Source organism: Hippocampus zosterae, chromosome 10 (genome assembly GCF_025434085.1).
Source record: "Hippocampus zosterae strain Florida chromosome 10, ASM2543408v3, whole genome shotgun sequence".
Lineage (NCBI taxonomy): Eukaryota > Metazoa > Chordata > Actinopteri > Syngnathiformes > Syngnathidae > Hippocampus > Hippocampus zosterae.
The window spans coordinates 4,760,557-4,784,030 of record NC_067460.1 but is presented as its reverse complement, the minus strand read 5'-3'; the positions used below and the strand labels follow the sequence as shown (position 1 = coordinate 4,784,030).

General features: G+C 41.9%; 2 protein-coding genes across 16 annotated transcripts in view; one reads left to right on the top strand and one right to left on the bottom strand.

Moving 5' to 3' along the window:
• LOC127609110 (alpha-2-macroglobulin-like protein 1) overlaps nucleotides 1-23,474 on the top strand; it is a 254,157-nt gene that overhangs the window by 89,218 nt on the left and 141,465 nt on the right. The gene's annotated exons all lie outside the window — the stretch shown is intronic.
• The window catches only part of phldb1b (pleckstrin homology-like domain, family B, member 1b), a 149,719-nt gene that overhangs the window by 20,351 nt on the left and 105,894 nt on the right, over nucleotides 1-23,474 (bottom strand). For 9 of the 15 annotated variants that reach the window (XR_007964469.1, XM_052078808.1, XM_052078813.1 and 6 more), the window contains 13 exons: nucleotides 17,892-18,209; nucleotides 17,136-17,273; nucleotides 16,026-16,163; nucleotides 15,087-15,215; nucleotides 11,546-11,701; nucleotides 10,702-10,812; nucleotides 10,477-10,566; nucleotides 8,636-8,797; nucleotides 6,134-6,268; nucleotides 3,448-3,558; nucleotides 3,238-3,340; nucleotides 970-1,014; nucleotides 165-498 (listed from right to left, as the gene is read on the bottom strand). Coding sequence is in view for 14 of the 15 variants with exons in the window: in XM_052078808.1 (XP_051934768.1) it covers nucleotides 165-498; nucleotides 970-1,014; nucleotides 3,238-3,340; nucleotides 3,448-3,558; nucleotides 6,134-6,268; nucleotides 8,636-8,797; nucleotides 10,477-10,566; nucleotides 10,702-10,812; nucleotides 11,546-11,701; nucleotides 15,087-15,215; nucleotides 16,026-16,163; nucleotides 17,136-17,273; nucleotides 17,892-18,209 (1,970 nt within the window). In the remaining variant the exon portion in view is untranslated. The remainder of the gene's footprint in view (nucleotides 1-164; nucleotides 499-969; nucleotides 1,015-3,237; nucleotides 3,341-3,447; nucleotides 3,559-6,133; nucleotides 6,269-8,635; nucleotides 8,798-10,476; nucleotides 10,567-10,701; nucleotides 10,813-11,545; nucleotides 11,702-15,086; nucleotides 15,216-16,025; nucleotides 16,164-17,135; nucleotides 17,274-17,891; nucleotides 18,210-23,474) is intronic. The other 6 variants (XM_052078810.1, XM_052078815.1, XM_052078811.1 and 3 more) reach the window with 5 other exon arrangements.

Genomic DNA, 23,474 nt, shown 5'->3' with positions numbered 1-23,474 from the left:
ATTTTTTTCAGACCCTATCGCGGTATTTGACGAACACCTCACTTAGTTGCGATTTTGTGCACATTCTGAAGTTCCTTAAATGCCCGCACTGATAGAAAAAGGAGTTTTTTGTGCCATTAGCGATGAGTATAAGCAAGAGTAATGGCTGAAGTTGTCATGGGTACCTGGACAAATTATCTGGCGAGCAGGTGGAGTTGTTGCCTGTGGACACACTGGTGTCCATACTGTCTGAGCTCTCCAGGCTCAGTGTGTCATAGGGCTGCTCTCCGGCTGATGCTGGATGGTGGTGTAGGATGGAGTGCTGGACCAGAGGAGGGGCGCCTGCAGATCTGTGACTCAATGTAGGGCTGTAGGTCACTGCTGGGGAGTAGGGGGTCGCGGAGGTGATGAGGTGAGGCTGCAAGCCATGGAGGGCCTCCCACTGGCACTGAGCCTCTTCTGCTGCTCTCTGCTTGAGCTCAGCCAGACGACGTCGCTGCTCTTCAATTACCTGCTGACCTGAAAAATGTGACATTGAAATAATTTTTGTTGTTGTTGTTTTTGAGCAGTGTTAAATATACCCTTTGTCCTGCAAGCAAAACAGCAAGTAAGTCAGCAGACACCCACAACAGGTCAAAGGCAGCTCATTAATATCAACATGTAAAGGGATACCCAAAGCTGGCTACGTCGAATTTGTTCAATACCGGCAAGAATCGGCAGTAAAGAGGCACTTTGGCCCTTAAGCCCAAAAGATTGGAAACATGCATGATTTATTGCCCATCAAAGAAAGACAGGACAGTCATGAGAGAAGATGAAAAATCATATTTGGGAGCTAATGACACACCAGGCAATCGGGCATGGAAGGAGACGGAAGGTGAGAGGCATGAATTAATGCCCACCAACAGTCTCGGGATGGTTAACGCTCTTGCCGCATAAGACGGTAAAAGTAACACCATGGTAGTTTTGAGGTCACACTGTTGCAAAGGCTACCTGCTGATCTTCCCTCTGTGGGTGGCTGACTGGAGGCCGGAGGTTCTGAAGACCGCAGACAAAGACAGACAGATCTGTAGATGCTGTTGTACAGTGCATACAAAATGTCTGTACACCCCTGTTCAAATTCAAGTTTAACTGTGATATAAAAAAATTAGACCAACAAAAAATAATTTCAAAACTTTTGCCACAATTCATGTGACTGATGATCTGTGTTAATGATGGCATGTAAAAATAACTGAAATAAAATGGTTGCACAAAGGATGCGACTGTAAACCAATCATATTCAAAAATGTCTTTAAAAGGGAATTATCACACATTTGTCACAACTGAAACTGTCACGATTAAACAAGTCAGGAAAAGAATGAGATATCTGTCCATCGGAGAAGTGTTAGTCACATATTCCACACATCTGGCCATTCTGGAAGAGTGGCAAGAAGAAAGGCATTTCTCAAAGATACACATACTGTAAGAAGTCCATAAGAAAAAACACTTGGGAGACATACATGTGGAAGAAGGTGCTCCAGTCAGATGAGAACAAAACAGAACTTTTTGGGCTGAATGCAAAACTATATGTTTGGCGCACACTGCACATCACCCTGAAAACAGTGTCCTCACTGTCAAATGTGGTGGTGGGAGTATCATAGTCAGGGGCTGCTTTTCTTCAGCAGGGACGGAGAAGATGGATAGATATCGGCTATAATTTTGAAAGAAAACCCATCGGGGTCTGCAAAAGACCTTAGACTGGGATGGAGGTTTACCTTCCAACAGGACAATGATGCTAAATATAATGTAAAATCTCCAATGGAATGGTTCAATATTTAACATATCCAGGGGTTAAGAAATGCCAAGTTGAAGTCAAAGTCCATACCTGAATCCAATTGAGTATGTGGAAAGATCTGCAAACTGCTGTTCGTAAATGCTCTCCATAAAAATCGACCTCAACTGGAGCTACTTTTGCAAGGAAGAATGAGTAAAAATTTCGGGCTCGCGGTGTGCAAAACTGTTTGAGGCATACCTCAAAACACTGGTAGCTGTAATCACAAGAAAAGTGGTTCCACAAAATATTCATGTATGGCGGCCAAATAATTCTTCAAGCCCCACTTTTTTTTATTATTTCTAAAAAGTTTAAAATATTGTATGAATTTTCTTCTACTTCATAACTGCGAATTCTAAACTCAAAGACCCCTTGAGTCTTTGAAAAAAGGGTGGAGTGCCCCCTGCGGGTCGGGGAGGAGATCTTATCCCAAGTGGAGGAGTTCAAGTATCTTGGGGTCTTGTTCACGAGTGGGGGTAGCAGGGAGCGGGAGATTGACAGGCAGATCGGTGCAGCGTCTGCTGTGATGCGGACATTGTATCGGTCTGTCGTGGTAAAAAGGAGCTGAGCGAAAGGGCGAAGCTCTCAATTTACCGGTCGATCTACATCCCAACCCTCATCTATGGTCACGAGCTATGGGTCGTGACCGAAATAACGAGATCCCGGATACAAGCGGCCGAAATGAGTTTTCTCCGCAGGGTGTCAGGGCTCTCCCTTAGAGATAAGGTAAGAAGCTCGGTCATCCGGGAGGGGCTCAGAGTAGAGCCGCTTCTCCTCCACATCGAGAGGAGCCAGACCAGGTGGCTCGGGCATCTAATTAGGATGCCTCCTGGACGCCTCCCTGGTGAGGTGTTCCGGGCATGTCCCACTGGCAGGAGACCCCAAGGACGACCCAGGACACGCTGGAGAGACTATGTCACCCAGCTGGCATGGGAACGCCTCGGGATCCGCCAGGAAGAGCTCGAAAAAGTGGCTGGGGAGAGGGAAGTCTGGGCTTCCCTCCTAAAGCTGCTGCCCCCGCAACCCGACCCCGGATAAGTGGTGGAAAATTGATGGATGGATGGATGGATGAATTTTCTTCTACTTCATGACTGAATTCTTCACAAGCAAATCCAATTTTATATCTTGAAGTTTGAGACCTGCAACGTGGCAAATGGTCAAAAAAGTTCAAGGGGGACGAATATTTTCGCAAGCTACTGTATGAGCAATGTTTGGCATATGGAAGAAGCGCTTTCAAAAAATAAACAAAGGGTGTTAACTGTTAAAACACATTCGTTATCCATAAGTGTCCGGGGAAGCAAGATACAAGAGATTTTCAACATTTTGTGCATCTTCATATTATCTTTAGCAAAAAAAAAACGACATATGTTCAGTGTAGAATTCAACATCAATGTAACACTCTCTTATGAATGCATCAGAAAAGAAATATCTTCTCCATTCAGCACATTTACCTTTTTGCTGCAGTGCGAGTTGTCTCTTGGTCTCGATGCTCTGGAGGGTGGCAGCCAGGTTCCTGGGCAGGCTGCTCGTGTTTTTAGGAGTTAGAAGCGGGCTCTAAAAAGAGAGTGCAGTAGATGTAGTCAGAAGATTCTCTGGCATGTGGGAGGGTGAGGCAATCACAGCTGAAGACATCTCTCGACAAAGAAAAAGAGCAAGTCTACCTTGGAGCTTGTGTTGCGGCCCAATGTTGCAGCTCCTTGCTGCAGAGCAGACCCAGAATTTGCGATGTGAGGAGATTGCTCTGGATCACTTTCAAGCTTGGAGCGGAACACCTGTTGATAACGCACAAAACTGGATGAGGAGCTGTTGTTTCGCAAGTTAAATCTGCTATAATACAGGGTGTTCCAAAGGTCTTGGGCCCATTTTGACATTGAGTATCTCGGAAACTATGAAGGATATAAAAACGCATCTGGTAAATTCAGAAAGCTTGTAATCTCAACGTTTACATGGAATGTTCAAAGATGTTCAATGTGAGCACCATTGGTCACACGACACACATCAAGCCAATCATCAAATTCTTGCCAAATGCGTCCCAGCATTGCATTGTCAATGGTTGCAAGAGCTTCTGTTGTTCGTGCCTTCAGCTTAAAGCATAAGCACCCATCCGTTATGAATTACCATGCCATCTCACTATGGACTTCCTCTCTGGTGGCTCCTTTCCGAATTTTCTGCGAAACGCACGTTGAAAAACAGTCCATGATTCATTTTTGCAAATTCAAACACACAAAACGCCTTTTCTGGTTGAGTGAACACCATTAATGGGTCTAAAAAGAAATTTAAAAAATCAATAGCCTTATGAAAAACGTAATGTAATTAGCTTTAAAATGGCATGACTTTAATCTTCCTACCATTCATCGTTAAGGAGATATGGGGACTTCAAATGTGCCCAAGACTTTTGGAACACCCTGTATACTAGAATCCAGTGTGATGGTCTCTGAGATGTTTGCACCTGCAAGGAAATTTCTGTGTGAGATGTTAAATAAAGCAATGGAGGCAATCAATCCATTTTCAATCAGTAGTGCGTTTTACCAATCAAAGAAGGCTGCTGAACTTATGTGTGATTTAACAAATGGAACTTTGATGCTGCAATCACAAACTGCTGAAGTGAACTGTAGTAGCAATAAGAAGAGGAATACCTTGAAAGAACCCGACGTTCATCTTAGGCTGGCATAAGTGATGTGTTAACGCAATTTTTTTTTTTTTTTACTGTCACATGAGAGGAAATATTATGTCATTTGCTTGCTTGACTGTCAAGACGCTGCGTGAGTGGGTGGAATGCAGCATTATTTCAGACTTCACACTGAGGACTCTAGTTTTGCAGACGGCGCATCTGCGTTGGGACGCAAATGTCAGTCGATCCTGACTTTCGTGCAAGCGCAAGACTAGCTGCACATGTTTGCCTATTTGGCAGACGGGCCTTTGACAGGCTGAGCGTTGGCGCAAGGAGAGGGTGTCCTTGGAAATGCATCTGGGAAGAGCGACTTTAGTGATCTAAACTAATGTCTGCTTGGGCCACATTTAAATACTGGCACAAGAGAGACCACTGGTTCGGTGTGTAACAAAAAACAATTTGAATCAGAAAATCTGATTTGACTTTCAAGAGTTTCAAATGTATCAAGATACATACCATTCTAAAAAGTTCATTCATATGTTTGTAAAATGAGAAACTCGACGCATTATACCAAACTGAGCTACACCATATGGAATCAAACTGTAATCTCAGTGAATCGAATTTAATCCAATCGCTCCACAATTAAACCGTCCTTGAATCATATCTGAGAAGGAAATTATATATAACCATTTTATCAAATGTAATGTTCCAATCATATTCATGGCTAAACAACTACACATACTGTATACTCATATATCCTCTTAGAGTCATGTACTGTACTATGTTTTTCTCATTTTACCAAAGTTTAGAGAATAGCATACTAACTACAATTCCAGGAACACGAGTAGGGCTACCAACCTTCACAGTCAGGTCAACCTGGACACCCATCTTAAAATACACATAAAGCCAGAGACAGAGGGGCACGGAAATTGGCAGAGTAAACAAATAGAACAAGGGTTGAAGTCCCTATACATGTCCTGTCATATTGATTCGCGTATTATATGTACTGTTGCAATTCATGTGACTCCGAATGAAAAGCTCAGGTATGGGATGAAACTGCAGCGATCCGACCAACTCACCGTGGTTTCATCTCTTCTAGCCAATGTCTTGTCATGGGTGCCCGTGTCCTTGTCATGTCTCTAAAACTTCCTACTTGTGGTGAGGGTCACGCCAACGCAATAGGTGGGATTCTCCCATGACAATATCGCACTGCACGTATCGAGATAACGTCGAGTTTTATGGCATAGATGCACACTTCTACCGCTTGACAAAATTGATTTGGGGTCATTTGAAACAGATGTATTTATGTCACCAGCGGTTATCACCAACACAGTCTGTATGGCCGCTCACATTTTTGTGTTTCCACACAGGTGGCAATGCTCCACTCACACACGGAACACAGCGATTATGCATCGTCCTTTTCCACACAGTTACACCTCATTTAAAGGGAATGAGAGAAGCCACTTTGATCGCCGTGACCAAAGTCTGTAAACACCCCCACCCCGGCCACGGACCACGACCCACAGATCCCCCGGGTTGGGTGTATTCATAAAATTATCAACACCGGTCAAACGGGCCTCTGGCGCACAAATTTTTCCCGTTCAATGAAACATAGAACATTTTGTTTTCTACATTTGGATAAAATTGTGTGAGAAAGCTACGGAGTCAACCTTGGAGTGGTACTATAGTGTGCAGAAAAGACAGGATGAATGGAAAAGCGATAGGAGACCCTCTACCTGCAGTGCGGGCCTGCGGCCTGACAGCGACTTGACTGGCAGAGGGGGAGACCAGAGCTGGCTGGAACCCGCCAAAAGCTCCTGGTACCACTGTTCTAAATCTAGTTTGGGCAGTGGAGGCCTGATGCCCTCAGACTGGTACAGCAGAGCCCACCGAGCAGCAGCAAAGTGAAGGAGGTGCCGCATGGAATAGACAAGCAAATTGAAGAGAAAACATTGCAGACATTAGAAAGCATTTCAACAGTAAGGAGGAAAGTTGAAACATTTTTTGAATATTTGTTCTTAAATATCTCTAGTGCAATGTCCCTATCAACTGCAGTCTGCTTTATACCCTCGAGCCGCTATATCCGTGTTTTACATTTCTGTATCCTAATTCTACGCGTCTACTGCAATGGCCCAGTTTCTTACAGTAACTTTAACATGTTCGTCTTGTTCTGTTTCACTTAATCTTTCCTTTAATGTATTTCCCTTACAGTGTGAATGAAGTAGTGGCATCACTTTTTGAGCAGAAGTACAAAGCAAGGCAAACAAACACACTTACAATACAATACAATACATGCTTGTTATATTGATGTATTTTTTTTTTTTTACAATGTTCAGTAGAAAGAACTCAAAAAATGCACAAAGTTAAAGATGCTGATCATTTGGTAACTTAAACTGAAATAAAAAATGGATTAATTCTCCCAACTAATTAGGAAAGTAAGATAATGACAAAAATGAATAAATATATATATTATCGTGATCTAACATTAGCCTTGGACAGGGACCAATAATAATCTGATCCAAAGCAGCAAAGCCAAACTGAATTCTTGGACATCAGACTACCGTATTTTCACGACTATAAGGCGCCATTAAAAGTCTTAAATTTTCTCCAAAATGGACAGGACGCCTTATGGTGCGGAGCGTCCTTTATATGCGCTGAGTTCCAAAATCTGACTGACAGCCGACACGCTGTTTATATAGAGAAAAGGCGGAAGTGACTGTGGCCAGGCATGCGGGAGAGAAGTCGGCCAATCAGGGAAGGGTGGGCGTGTATATATACATATATGGAGAGGGAGAGAGAGAGAGAGAGAGAGAGAGAGAGGGAGAGAGAGAGGACAGGCAAGCTAGTCCGCCAATGGTGAAGGGTGGGCGTGTAAGTGGACGCCTCAAGCCAGTACCAACACTTGTATAGAGTGTGGCAATGTGCATTGCTGCAAAACAACTCCAGTTTTGGTTTCTAAGAACCCCTGAAAATAAATTCGACAAAAAGACACGCCTACGAAGCTCAGTTCAAACTTAAAGCCACCGGTTATGCTTTTGGCATGCGTGCCCATCTCACAGCAGCGGTGAAAAAACAAGTCAAGCAAATGAACTCTGAGCTTGCCATTATTCCCGGAGGCTTGACTAAAGAACTCCAACCGCTGGACATTGGCATCAACCGGGCGTTCAAAGTAAAGTTGCAAACAGCATGGGAACAATGGATGATCGGTGGCAAACACAACTTTACAAAGAGTGAGAGGCAGCGCTTGGCGAGTTACGCCACAATACGCAACAACGAGAGGGAACGCGGCGTTTTTGATGGATTACGGTACTTGCACAATTCTTTCTACACACACACGCGCTGCCACCATGTTTCGCTCTGTTCTTTACTTTCAAATGTGGGAAAGCTTCACACGAGAGAAATGTTGACTTTGCTGTTGCTACTCCTTCTTTCCGCTCGGCAATGCGTAGCAACTCACACTAGCATGTGATGCATTCAATGACAACTGAGATGTGCAGTCCTCTGCTTCTGATACAGAGGATGAGGACTTTGATGGATTTCTGGGTGATGATTGATCGAAAAACGTGAGAACATTGTACGATGGCTAAATAAAATACACCCGAACTCAGTTCTGCTTTCGTTGCCTTTTTAAAAACGTGTTTTTATCTTATCTGTATGTCTTGGCATGCTACCGTATGCTTCAAGCTAACGTGTTAGAGTGCGCGCATGCATGCCGTATGTTTAAGCTGGCGTATGTTTTACCACTGTAAAACTGCGGCTATTCGTACGATGCGTCCTGTGTATGTGTAAAATACAGAAATGTCACGCATTAATGAGACTGCGGCCATTATTACGATGCGTCGAATAGTCGTGAAAATACGGTAGTCACAACCTAATGACTGTCACATTTCTATCGTAAATACGGCAGTATGTTAATGAAAACTACTTTTCACCACTCTTTGAAAACAACAATGTAGGACTGAGCTGGGGAAGAGCAATGCTAAATCACACTGCAAAGTGCCTCAATGGGCCTTTGTCGACAATAACAACTCTGGTAATATCTCGTAGCACTGACGTAGACATTAAAGTGCCTCAGATTTAAGTCATGATTGCACCGTTACTATTTATCAGTGGGAGATGAGAAACTTACGATAGGTTAAGAGTACAGAATTACAGAAAAATGCTGTACATAGAGGATAGGGAGATATTGGTGCTTTCAGAGGTTACGTGAGGAGTAAAAGGAGAAGGACAGCACACACCTCCACAGGGAAAGACCAGGAGATGTTGGGAGAAGAGGGGGAGCAGGAGAAGGTTGTATCTACAGCTTCAGACTGCAGGGGATGGCAAAGTGGAGAGGTGGGAGAGGACTCCACCTTGGGCATCCCATACATCTGACTCAAATGGCTCACTGTCACATACTCCTTCCAGAACACACACACACACACGCACGCACGCACGCACGCACGCACGCACGCACGCACACACACACACACACACACACACACACACACACACACACACACACACACACACACACACACACACACACACACACACACACACACACACACACACACACACACACACACACACACACACACACACACACACACACACACACACACACACACACACACACACACACACACTCACACAGATGGATGGGGGGGGGGGGTGAAATCCATCCATCCATTTTCCGATCCACTATATCCTCACATGGGTCACGGTAGTTTACATATTTAAATGTTCAGGTGTTAAGATTTGAATGAGGCAAAATAACATGCTTTTTCTCTCAAATATGTTATAATCATTTGTTTCAGATGTACTGTAATTATTTACTGTATAAAAATTAATTTGGTGTTAAAAAAGTCTTTTTTCAAACGAGTCTTGAAAAAGAGGGGCTCCTCTTATAATCAGGGCCGTCTTTTATTCGGGACAATATGGTACAAAGGATTTGCATGATAGAACCCATTTTATAGCAACACGGCAAAACATTAAAACATTGCATTGAGGCTGCATTGGGGTCCCTTTGCCCCCATTTAAATGTCTGCATTGAGATTTCAGAAAATGAACAACACAAATAATGTTTTGTGTTAACAAGCCCATTGGTAAATGTACAGGGACCTACCACATCATATAGATGTTATGGGGCTTTGGGCTTACACTTGTAAAGCGCTTTTTCATCTCCAAGGCACTCAAAGCACTTCAACAGGGACTCCTCATTCATTTAGTGATGATGCAGCATTAGGGGCCACTGCAGGTTTCACTATCTCGCTCAAGGACATTTCAACACCATCACAAGTGCCAGGGATCAAACCCATAACCTCTGGGTTGGGAGACAACCACTCTACAACTGATCAATGGCATGACATAATGATGTGATTAGGGCCAGTAAAAGTGATGGATTGGGGTCATAATCAGAATACAAAAAGTTAAGGAGGAGAGGTAGATTTCAAAATACAACTCTGTTCCAGGTATCATTTGAAATCTATTTGATTGATTTATTTATTTTATACCTTTGGGGGTCTTCCTAAAGTTAGTCCACGAAGAGCAGTGACCGAATAAATAACTCTTATGGTTACCTTATTATAAACTTCACGAAATGTTTTCATTACATGTATCAGAGATGGAAGTGGACGTTCCTAAAAATTCCGGAAAAGAAATATCTGATCGTGAGTCCAGTGTAATCGACACGTCAAGCAAAGAAGAGCCAGATGTTTTGATGATCTGGGTTTATGTCAGGTCTTCAAGGTTCAGAGATTTTATGTGTAGTGAAAAATATTGCCTTGCTGGAAATAAGTGAAAAAAAATACAGTACTTACGAAGGCACTGTGACTCTTTTTTTTGACAGTTAAAGGTAGACACAGAAGTTTTTTTAGACACAGAAGTTCTGTTATGGCTTTATGAAGTGACATACAAGTGTATAAGATGAGTAAACTAAAAAAAAAATGTAAGTCAACAAGCAATGAAAATAAGCAAGACTAAAGTGAAAAGCAGACTAACAAACACAAAGGCAAGAGTCAGTCATTCATCACCGAAGCAAAGCTGCCTTTTGTTTATGGGTGTGAGTGCATTGGATAACAACAACATTAAATCTTACTTCTCTCATGGCTGTAGGGGACTTGGGAAAGCTCTTTCCTCCAGTTAAACTGTGGTACCTCTGTTCCAAAGCAGATAGCCTCTCCTTCTCCTTTACAAGACAAAGACAATTCTTATAAAGCGAATCTTCACTACATTCAACTGGGCCAGTGACTAAAATGAATTCAAATCTGTAATCCTGCTAGATCTGCATTTACTGCAATTAGCCATATTTTAAATTGTGAACCTTTTGGAGCATTTGCAGCATGATGGTCCTGTCTTTGGCAAGACGCTCACATTCCTGAGATGCCTGGAGGCCCAACTGGTTGGCTTGGTTCTCCAAAGCAGTCACTTTCTCCTGAATAAGCACATATCATGTTATGGTAAACCAGGTAAGGGCATAGCATGTGTAATGCAAGACTATGAAGATCGAGTGGGATTTAAAAAAAAAAATCACATGGAGCAAAATAATGTACAAATGGTTTCAAGCAAGTGGCACGGCGGTCAACTGGTCAGCACAGCCACCTCACAGTCCAGAGGTGCAAGATATGAATCCAGGCCCCGGGCAGCCTGTGTGGAGTTTGCATGTTCTCCTCGTGCCTGTGTAGGTTTTTCTCCAGTTTCCTCTCCTACATTCCAAAAACCTGCATGACAGGTTAATGGAATGCTCTGTGTGTGTGTGTGTGTGTATATGTGTGTGTGTGTGTGTGTGTGTGTGTGTGTGTGTGTGTGTGTGTGTGTGTGTGTGTGTGTGCGTGCGTGCGTGCGTGCGTGCGTGTGTGTGTATGTGTGCGTGCTTGCGTGCGTCTGTGTGTACAGAGTCTGAACTTGAGATAAGAGTCAACTGGTAAAACAATAATGTCCCTTTTTCATCAGTGATTTGGACCTTACCTTTACATCTCAACCTAAAGCAAATGATATAGATATTCGCAAGACCTAGTGAAAAAGTTGCCAAATTCATCTTCCCCAAGAATTTCATCAGAATTGACGCAGATACTGTTTGTGATTAATGACACAACATGTAACATGTTTCAAGAAAGCAGTGGCCTTCAGAGATCCTGTCAAGGAATCGTTGTTATAGGCTGCCGTACCTTCCTTTTGGCCACGGTCCTATGGTACTCTGCTCTCTCCTGCAGCAACTGCTGGCTCATTGTCTCCCTTTCCTCCTCCAAGCTGCTTTCCCTCTCAAGTTGTTGAAACTCCAGATCCTCAAATTTCTTGCTTCCTGCTTCCAGAGCTTCTCCATCCTAACAAATGGGCACAAGTGACGGATTGGATTAAATCACCACCAATACTGCTTCAAAATCATTTTCAGACAGGTTAGGTTCCAAGAGCAAAACAAAATACTTTGACTTTTACATCTGGGCGGCATGTTTAAAAGAGAATTAAAATAATATATAATAGCTATTAAAATTAATTAACATTTTACGACAAGACATCAACCCATCTACTTTTACAGCCACTTGTCCTCGTTAGTGGTCATGGGTGAGCTGGAGCCTATACTGGCTCACTTTGCACAAGAGATGGGATAAACTCTGGACCGGACTTGACCACCTTTGGTCAATTTAAACGTTCAGTTAATGTAAAGAAGCATGTTTGTGGGAGGAAGCTGGAGCACCTGGAGAAAAACCACACATACAAAATATAGTAACATGTTTTATACATTATGTTTATTTAGTACGCCGGTCTCAAACTTGCGGCCTGCAGGCCAAATGCATCCCGCAGGATGCTAATTTGAGGCCCCCACCTTGATGTGAAAGTTTAATGTTAGTGCGGCCCGCGCAAGTTTGACATGGATGCTGTATTTGTTAGCACTACCTCTGTGCTAAATAGGTAGGTCTGTCTCATTCGAAGGTCGACAGCTTGGGAGCACCCAGACTATAGCGGCAACGTGGCCATGCAACGGTCCCCCGCACCGGCTTGAATACACGTGTAAACCACAGATGTAAACAACCTGCCGCTGGTGCTGAATACACAGTTAAACAGATAAACAACACACCAGTCTGACTGTTATTTTATTATTTATCTTATATATTATTGTCCGGGTGCTTCGAAGCACCAGACCTGACGTTGCACACGCACAAGAACGGTGAAAATGAGTGCTAAGACACTAACACAGAGCTAGCATTATTACATATACACAAACGAAGTTTTATGTGTATGTGTACAGTACATGTTAGCATTAGCTCCATACTAGCTCCAAGCCGATCTTTTTTATTGTTTTTATTTTTATGTATTTAATATTAAACGGTCACCACACTTTGTGTTTCTATGGTTTCTGACCTTCAACCAATCACAAACTGTGTCGTGCTTGACATCATGTGCAGGTGCAGGACCCTGAGTCGATCTAGTACCAGCGGAAATTACGTTTTTGGTTTGTTTATTTTTTTTTTCTCTCTTATTTTGTGTAGAAAAATAAAAATTAAGATATTTGAGAACAGTGGAATGTTTTATCAGAGCTTTTCTTGTGGAAAACCGGAACCAAAGCACTGAAAAACTGTAGGGTATAACAGAAGCCATAGCATTTAAGAATATATGAATATATTTTTTCTGCCTTTAATAAATGCATTTTTTTTAAACCTAAAGCCGCCCAGCCTCACCCACGCCTTAGCTTCAGCAGCTCCCAGTTCAATTTAGTTTGAGACCCCTGATTTAGCACACCGTCCTATCTTTCCTCTCTTTGTACCCTCTGTGTAATACTGAATAAGATGTCTGTACTTTTAATAGCTACAATTTCAGACATATTTTTATTTTGCAGACAGACTCTTAAAATCGCAGCTGTGGACCTGCTGTACAGGGCTTTAAATCGTCATGGGTCTGTAAAACAAAATGTCACTGACGTGCACAACATTGGTTAACATTGTAACCAAGACAAACACCAATGATATTTTACTTTTGAACCAATAGTCACTTAAATAACTGGATGATAATGGGGGGGGCAAAGGACAGCTTTAGTCTTGGTCCATGTTAATTGATTAGTGTGCGGTTAACAGACGTAAGCCGGCCATGACAAATTGCTGAAGAAATGCAGATCAGAACCACACATGCAGTGCAGCACGAACATGCACATGAGCCAGATTTTACCAGCATACGTCAGGAGGAGCTAACGTAATCAGAAACCATTTGTGAGATTCCGTGACGATATTGGGAGTTGCAGAAAACATTGGTGTGGCATCATAGGGGAGAAAAATGTTCACCTTTGTGAAGGACACTACAAGGACTTCTCACAAAAATAGTCCATTGTTTGCAATTGTGTCTGCTACAGTGCACGTTACAATACTTGATCAGTCAAAGCAGGCATGATGTGCCACACAAAACCATTAGCACGTCATGTCATCCTGACTTCTTTTTCAGCAAAAATTTATTCAGCACGGCTGAACTACAAGGTCCTCAGCAGTTGCTTTGAAGAGCATGGCATTTTCAAAAAGATATGTCAAAGTTGAGGGTGGGTTACTTTGGCAACTTTGCTTCAAAGTTCAGCACTCAGACTACAAAGACAAAATATTCTCTTAGCTTTTTAGCTTTCATATTCATTTGTTTTCAGGTTTCTTCTTAAATGGTGTAAGAATTTCTTTTTTTATATACTACCGATATGCTGTATTGAAGACAGCTGGGAAATCCAAATTTACCAGGACAAAACAGATGAAAACCAGGTTACGGTAGTGCAGTATTTGCTTTGTTTGCATATTCATGGATAACTGTACTGTCAGCAGTTCTGACCCAAAAAACAATGTTGAGGTATTTTAAATCCACAATTAAAATCTCTGACAGCAAGATGAAGAGTTAAGGGTGATTCATTTTCAACCTCCCAGTTTACTTCAATGCACCAACCAGGGGTAAAGAACTAATTCCCATTACAGTTAAAGAAATCTAGACAGTTGGATGTATGCCCAACTGTACATGGACATACATTGTTCAGAGTTCACCAATAAAAACATAAATCAAAGTACTGAAAACTCTCAAATTACAGCACGAGTTATAACAAATTTGCCAAACCATTTTGAAAGGCTTTTTTGGTAACCAAGCATTTTTATTAATGTAGTGAGTAGGGGTGTGCATCTCTCCAATTAAAGACGAATCTCAATATTTGAGGTGCAATACGATTCAAAGACGTTTTGATTTCGAAGTAGAACAATTTCATTTGGTTTGATACAGTGGGATTCGATTTGATGTTATGGCTTAGGTAGATGCAATTAGGCTTAGGTAGATGCAATTAGTTTCTTGCCATCATTTTAAATACATTGGGATGTACTGTAAATGTGGCATTTCCTTCAAGAAACTGTAGATCTCTCCAATAAAATATGATTCAATGTGCATCTTGATATATTTGCGTTAAAGTGCAACAATTTGGTTAGACGCACTTGTATCTTTTAAAGAAAAACAGATGTTTCGATTCAAATTGTTTTTTGTTGCACCTCGAGTAGCCATCCTAATTTGCATATTGTGCAGGGTTGTGGTATCGTGATGAGTATTTGTGTAACTAAGCTCTGCTTTATATGGGAGACGATGCCATGGAGGGACCGGGGCTTTCAAAATCTGCGTCTCGGTTTAAGTCCCTGATTCCACTGGCGGTTTTGGCAATTTCTGAATGAACTCGCTTGCTAGAGTATTTCTGCTCGACTGACGACCCACCCTTTTGAACTGTTCCTGTAACTGTTCGCGCAGGGACTCGGGACAGTTATGCAGCTGGTTCTTCAGCTCAGCATGGCCCTCCTGGAGAGTCCGCAGGGCCTGACGCTCAGCCTCAACATTAGCCCTCTCCTAGAAAGACAGTGCACACACCCACACAGAGTATGGATGGTTGGAATTGGGGTTGGTGGAGGGATGGAGTGAGAGAAAGGGGAGAGAAAGCAAGAAAGAGACACACGCTGCTCAAATTTCATGCCATGCAAATAAAAAGCTGAACGTGTTAGCAGTAAACCAAGTGTTCTTGAGGGATGGTTTTCATCCTGAAAGTGAATTTCTGTGAATTAAAATTCTTGCCAAAGACGACTTGGACATTCAAAGTAAATAAGCAAACAGAAACCTGACGATAAAAAGAGCATGGGTTTTCCCAGAAATTTTTTTAATCCCCCAACTGTTACAAAGTGGCAGATGTGGGCAAAAGAAAATGCAGTTTTTCTGTAAGCTATGAGAATACCCTCCTGAACCCCATTTGCAACGCAGGTGCGCAACAGAACAAAGGAGACACCGAAAGTGAAGCCTTCAAGGTCTGTGTCATGCAAGTTTTCGAAACCAAAAAAAGAAACACGGATCAGACGAGCAGCGATTGAATTTGAAGAAGCGGGGTAATCAATTGAGAGGGTGTTAATGGATGTTAATGAGACAGCAGAGTAAAAATCTGAGAAATTGACTAGAGGGTTCAGGTCAATCAACCAAAATTTCACAATCCCTTAAATGCCTTCAAAATCTTAGTTACAATGTCTCATACTGATACTTGCAACATCTTATACAACGACATCAGCAATGGTGAAACAACAGGAAGTGTAGCTTTGCGATGGAAGAAAAGCAGAAGTAAAGTGTGTGTGTCTTTTCTCTTTGCCACAATCAGAAAAATGAAATGACCTGTACCTTGTCTTTCTCTCGCTGAATGGCAATTTCCAGCTCATCTAGCTTGCACTGCAGCTGACTAATGATGTCCGTCTCTGCCTCCATCTGGTCGAGTTCTGCCTGCCTCTCTCCCTGCAGCAAGGCACACTCCATTTCCGCCTAGAGTAGTGGAAAAACTATTTGTATTATTTATTTATTTGTTTGTTTGTTTATTTATTTATTTTACTCCTACCGCTGAAAATGATATACTGTACAGCTTATATATGTATAAGTAGGCGGCCCGGTGGTCAACTGGTTTGCACGTCGGCTTCACAGTGCAGAGGTGCAGGGTTTGATTCTGCCTCCGGCCTGATACTGTGTGGAGTTTCCATATTCTCCCCATACCTGTGTTTTTTTCTCAGGGTACTCTGATTTCCTCCCACATTCCAAAAACATGCATGGCAGGTTAATGGAACACTCTAAATCAGGGGTCTCCAACTGCCGGCCAGGAGGGCGACTGTTCTGCCTGTTTTCCAGCTCTCTCAGGAGCAGCACACCTGATTCAACTAATCAGGATCGTTCTAATGCTGCTTCAAAACTGGCTGATGAGCTGATCGTCTAAATGAGTTGTGTTGCAGCAGGGAGATCCGGAAAACAGGCAAGACAGTAGCCCTCCAGGCCCGGAGTTGGACATGCCTGCTCTAAATTGTCCCTAGGTGTGAGTGTGAGTGCAGATGGTTGTTCATCTATGTGCGCCATGCGATTGGTTGGCAACCAGTTCAGAGTGTACTCTGCCTACTGCCTGAAGACAGCTGGGATAGGCTCCAGCACACCCCACGACCCTTGTGAGGATAAGGAGATCAGAAAATGGATGGATTGGCCATGACAATTAGTTTTCTTATAATAATTAAGATTATTTAACCTATTGGTTTTGTACAATGATTTATGAGAAAAATCTATCAATGTATCTCTCAAAAGTAGCTGAAGCTTTTAGGACATCAATGGTAAGACTAGGTACGCACGTCATTATACCTTTAGCTCCCCTAGGTATAATAGCCATGCGTCCAAAGCTTTTGTCCATAAAATGTATATTTACACATTGTATTTTGAGTTCAATAGCATCATTTATTTGCAGTGCTAGCTTCACACTACCTCTTGTTTGGACTCTTGGTATTGTTGCTCCAGCTCCGTCAGCCGAGTTTTGAGTTCATCAAGCCGTGACAGTACACGTACTCTCTCTTCCTCCAGGTAACCAAGCTCCATTCGATCTGAACTGACCACATCCTCATGCTGCAGGTAGAGGGGCCAATGTCTTATTATGCTTCAGTTAAAGCATCAACAGTATCCAACGCGTATAAAAATCAGCCATGCAAATTCTATGAACAGCCCCAAAAAACATTTGTTGTTGTTGTTGTTTTTTTAATGAATTGAGTATACCACTATGGATGAAGCTCACATGAATATTAACATGCGTGGGTTTTGTTTACTATGCCAATGTGCCTGGTAAAACCCTGCTTTAAAGGGTTGGCAACCGGTTCACGGTGTCCCCCACCTACTGCCCCAAGACAGCTGGGATAGGCTCCAGCACTTCAGCAAATGGATAGATGGATGGATAGATGGATAAAGGGAAATAATTCAACAAATCAAATTGAATAGAGGAAGTTGGTGAACACAAGTTGGTGAACACAAAATGGATTTGACATAAGCAGCCAGTATTTTGTTTTAAGCTGTGCTGGGAAACTGCCGTTGTGATGTAAACCATGAGTACACTAAATAAACAACTGCAAGGATTCAGTAAAATATGCTAATCGTGAGCTTCTGTTTTCAATTAGGCCAGGGATCATTTTTGCACACGCTGGGTTGTGCTGCAGCATGCCGACCATACGTGAACGAAGCATTCCATCTGACCTGTTTGTCTCCATTGAGTAGGTCTGATGCTGTGCACGGAGCCAGAGATGTCCTCACCTCCTGATGAGTGCTCTCTGTACTACTACACTCCTCCTTCAGGTTTTCCTCATCGCTCTCCTTTTGTCTCTGTGCCAGACGCAAAGGGGCTGAGGTCGATGTTCCTCCAAGGACGCTGTTGACGGAGGCACCCTGCACTGAGCCATCTGAAAACTCCCCTAGGAAACTTGTCTTCCCAAAGCTGAGTGGGTCCGAGCTGTTGCACTCTCCTTTGTTGTACTCAGCACAGAGATTTAGGATTGTCTCCAGTCGCTGTCTCTCCTGAGTAAAGGGGGAAAAAAATCACATTGGGGTTATATACAAGCTATAGATTAGATGGTTAGCAGTAGAACTTCTATAGTTAAACACCCGTCAGGTCATACAATTTGACCACCTCAAAAAATTAAGGAAAAACTTTGGAGAACACTAGAAGTCCCCCTTTCTTACCCCTCCAGAATGCCCAGAGGACAGCAAAACTAGCCGCTCCATAGGGTGCGAATTCAGAGTCACACGGTGAAATTGACAGATTTTTACAAATGGAAACAGAAAGTAGTCCTGGTTCTGGCATGACGAAAACATATACGCCTGCTCGCCATTAGATGCGGGGGAGAATGACAATGTGAACATAATGGGAAGGAATTTGAATTAAATATGACGAAATTAAAAGCTGGCATTCATCCATACAATTGGCCCCAGTGAGATATCATTAATTTCTATTACTTTAGAGAATTAATTGGAACACTTTAGCTACAAATATATACCTTCCCTGATGCTTCCTAACGCTCTCACAGTTTTTCCTCAGAGAAAATAACTACATCTGAACCTATAATCTCAGAGGAGTGATCTTTGAGCTGGGTGGATGACAGGAAAAATACCCCTTTGTCCTGTAAATTGCTGTAGTCAACCAAAAAGAGCCAAGCATCTAACATTTGCTGGCAAGTCGACAGCTACTCTCGAGTCCTCCCACTCAACATCTGCTCGCAAACAGATAAGACCCATTTTGTCTTATTGACTAGCAGAATGTCTTGAGGGCAGTAGTAAAACATTTAGAATATGAGGAGCCATCCGATTTCTATCACATTTAAAATAGGCCGGGCCAAAATGTAATTTAAGTTGACGCATCGAATTTGAGACATTTGTTTGATGTCAGACTTCCACAGAATACCACATCTGGGATTTTAGCTAAATTTAGCTCACCCCAACCTGTTCGCATACAAATAGCCTGGAAATCCAGGCTCAATCGCCAGTGAGTAGGCTCATCAAGCACATTTCTGAGATGGAGCAAACCTTAGCAAACAGACAAACGCAATGAACCAATCAGCAAAGAGTGGACGTGATGTTGGGAGGGAAAAAAAACGTGCCATTTTGAATGAGGGTGGACTTCCGCCCCCCGAAGAGTGACATTGAGCACAAAGGATACAGAGCACAGCAAGTAAATCAATTTGGTTCTATGGCTTGTTTTGGACAGAGGCCCAGCCGCTTTGAATCGCGTGCTCTTGGTGTGGCTTTCCAGGCTAGTGTCCAAATGACGATAATTTGAAGGAATCACTTTGTGAATATGAACAAGCTTGAGACTGACCAGCATCACAAAACAAAACAAGTTCCACTGACTATGAATTTACATTCTGCAACAATGAGAAGGAACATTTGAATAATTTGCTCCAATTTGTCAGGAATGCCACTCTGCCATTTCAGAGTGGTCTCCTCAATTAAGTATTTTTTTTAATTTTCATATAAGCAACAGTTCGAATCGTTTAGCGCCTTCCATCCCCGGAGAGTGACTCTCCTGTATTTTCTTGTAGACTTTTCATGTTGTTATTCTTCTCGCCGAAGCACCCACGGCAATTCCCATACTGTGTACCTTTCATCAGACCGCTTACAGTACTTGTGTGTGTGTGTGTGTATGTGTACAGCTGAACAGTTCTGTGAAACGCTCTGCAATTTCACATGTACTGTGTATCCCGAGCAGACAGGGTATGTTCAACAAAGTCTTGTTTTTCATATATCTCCAGGCAGATTAACATTTGTTATCTTGCTATCTGTAAAACATCAGGCCCTGATCATCGGCGACGTATATTGAGCTCTTAATGACGTATACTGTATGTCGGATAGGTTGATTTATAGCCACATAGGAAAGAGGCATAAAAACATAAAAATCCGACAAAAAATCTTAATTATACAGTTCACACTGCATGAAAAAAATCTATGTGTGGCAAAAATTTGAATTTAGCTGTAGTGTGAACATAGCCAAAATGCTTGATTGTTGTTCCACAGCTCTAGTTGGATGTTTGTAAGAGGTGCATTCAGTTACGTCATCTTGCAAGTTAAACAATTTGCTGTAAATATGAAATTATAAAATTATGTCTTCATGCCCACACTTTGGAAGCGGATGCTAATGAAATTCACTCATAGGGAGAAGAAGGAGAATTTAGTTTTGAGACTGTAGTTAGTTTGAAAGCCCAGTTTAAGCGCTTGTAACTTGTAAGTCTGAAGCTCAAATATAGATTCTTTAAGTCCAGACTAGTAACAATGCATAATCGGGCATCACGAAACAGTAAATGCTTTTTGTGACATTATGTACCTGCCACAAACATAAAACCACTTGCTCCTTTTCTTTCTTTTTCTGAAACATGTATTTTGTGCATGCAATGTTTTGTTTTTCTTTTCTACCCCAGCCCCCACCTCCGCCTTCAATTTTGCTGCTGTAGGTTGCAAATTTCGTAATTGTGCGACAAATAAGGGGTTTCTTATCTTATCTTATCCATGTGGGTAATAACAGTATACCAGACTGCAAAGGAAGAATGAAGCATAGAATACATTTTGTACTTTATAAAGAGCAATGTGCGTAATTAAAAACCCAAAAATTCAATTGGGAAATGTGGCCTTTATGTAACAAGGAAAGATGTTTACAACCATGCCAGCATTGTTACATTGTGCCAACACACATTTAAACATTGGTTTAATTAATACCAGGCGCAATGTTGAACATGACAGGAGCTGAAACTGCCCTGACCAGTTAAAATACCACAAATAAATAATGCTACTGTAGACAGTACCCCTGACCCTTTTTGGCATACCAAGAGTACCACCTCACTCATACGTGTGGATGATTCTCCAAAAGTACAAAGTAGCACAACTGATGATTAAAAGAAAATCATTTTATTTCATTTCGTCAGAGATAAGAAGATGCCGAGCCAGGAGCAAAAGTCACAGCAACACAGTGGCCAAGATCAAGTCATCTATCTAAATATTACGAAGCCAACGCTAACAATTCCTTAATTTTAACATTTGATTCTCAAGCAGAGTCTTCTTTTGAAATCAAATTAAATATGAAAATAAATAGTACCATTATGTACATACAAAGACATTCACAGTTGGGGTTTTTTTCAGAAAGTTTAAACTCTATAACAGTGATTCTTGGCGCACAATTTCTAAAACTATTAATATCGATTACAAAGCACTGACAGCAAAAACACATGCTTTGAGGTTGGTATTTTGGAATTTGGTAACCTGAAACTTCCTGCTTCAGACTCAGTTTCCAAATGATCAAACACGATCCACATTTATGGCTATTATTTACACTTTCCCTTTCAGATAATTAGTTCACGTTGTAGTCAGCCTGAGCACTATAAACGACCCACAGTTAAGCTTTTGCTGTGGAGTACAACCACTGGAGCAGAAAGAGTGACAGTTAGAGGAGGCCGAGGAAAAAGACGTGGCGGTGCAAAAATATAATTACTCATGACATCACAGTTACAGTAGTAGACCACGGAATCTGCCATCCAGGGACGACACAATGTAGACTACATTTTTTTACCTTCCTATACCTCAATAAAATTAATGTTTTGTTTTGTTGTTAGTTTGTTTGGTTGGTTTTTGTTGTTTTTTGGTGGGGGGGTGTGCTTTGCAAGGGAGAAAAACTCAGGTTAATGTTTGTATTGATGTATACAGTAAATACAGGAAACACCTTGAACAAAACTACTTGAAATTATAGTTAATTATAGTTTCATAAACGTAAAATGCAGTTACATTCTCTTATCATTTTTTCAAGTATTGTCATTTTTAATTTTTTTTTTCCAATTTTATTTTTCATTTTGTAATTTTTCTTTCATTTTCATTAAATGCAATAACCCCGGGTGGAAGGCGGTTTCAAGTGCCCACTTCACAGGTCTGTGATCTCCCAAGCCAACAAAAATTGCAATTACTTGTAAACATATTTCGCATGCCCCGAACTGCCGCAGGACAAAAGCAAATGTATTTCTTCTTCCGCCATTTCAAGGATTACTATTACGCCTGTCACACGTGTCACATAAAGGGAACAGGCTTTGGTTGTCTGCAAAGATACCAAAACAAGGTCCAACCTGCCTCCACACAGGTAGACCATGCCTTAAGGGCGCTAGGCTTATTCTGATGGGCATGAAAATAGAGCCTATGAAATCAAGTTTGAGGTAGCCAGGTGACATTTTGTCATAACCTCAATTGCATTTGCTGCTGCTTGCTTCTTCATGTCTTAAAGTGAGACCTCCAATCCTTCTCTGTAAAGTAGGAACCATGAATCATGTTTAAAAAAAATTAACATGCAGCTAAACTAAAGTCTTATACTATGTACAATGTTTCCTGAGGTCTGACGTGAGTGAAATCACGCATGAGTTTTGAGGTATATTTTTCTAGAACACTTTGGATCAACTACACTCCAGAATACACCACTTTTAGGCGATCTGCCTGCCCAGTTAACACTTCTCACTGGGAATGAAGGTACTCTCATTTGTTGGGTTGATGATATGACCTGTGAGTTTTCAGTGCTTGAATGTCAAAACTGGTAATCCTCCTGGTATGTTGTGGGTCATTTCACCCCCAATTCGACACACAAATATAATTTGTGGATTATACATACACGTAATAAAAATAAAAAGTATAAAATGTCATGTAAAAGTCATTGATTTACAGGATGGGATTTTTCAATATTCCCCCCAAAATATCGGTTTAATAAAAAAACAAGACCGTGTTATTTTAGTATTGCAGTTGCACTAAATATTGACAGAATAGGTAATAATGGTGTTGGAGTGTTTTAATTTATTGATTTATTCATTTATTTATGATGACTCGTGTTTACATGTTCTCCCATGCCTCCGTGGGTTTTCTCCGGGGACTCCCACATTCCAAAAACATACATGGCAGGCTAATTGAACACTCTTAATTGTCCCCTGGTGTGAGTGTGAGTGTGAGTGTGAGTGTGAGCGCGGATGGTGGTTCGTCTCTATGTGCCCTGCGATTAGCTGGCAACCGGTTCAAGGTGTTCCCCGCCCACTGCCCGACGACAGCTGGGATAAGCTCCAGCACACCTCGCAACCCTTGTGAGGATAAAGCGGATCAGAAAATAGATGGATGGACAGATGGATGGATGGATGACGACTTGATTCTTTTTTTCCATGTGGCAAAGAAGCAGACATGACAGGAAGGATAAATCCAGGACCACCCGCAGGCTGGTTTAAATTCAATCAGACTGCAACAATCATGAGAGCAATGCATCCAAAATTACCATTATTA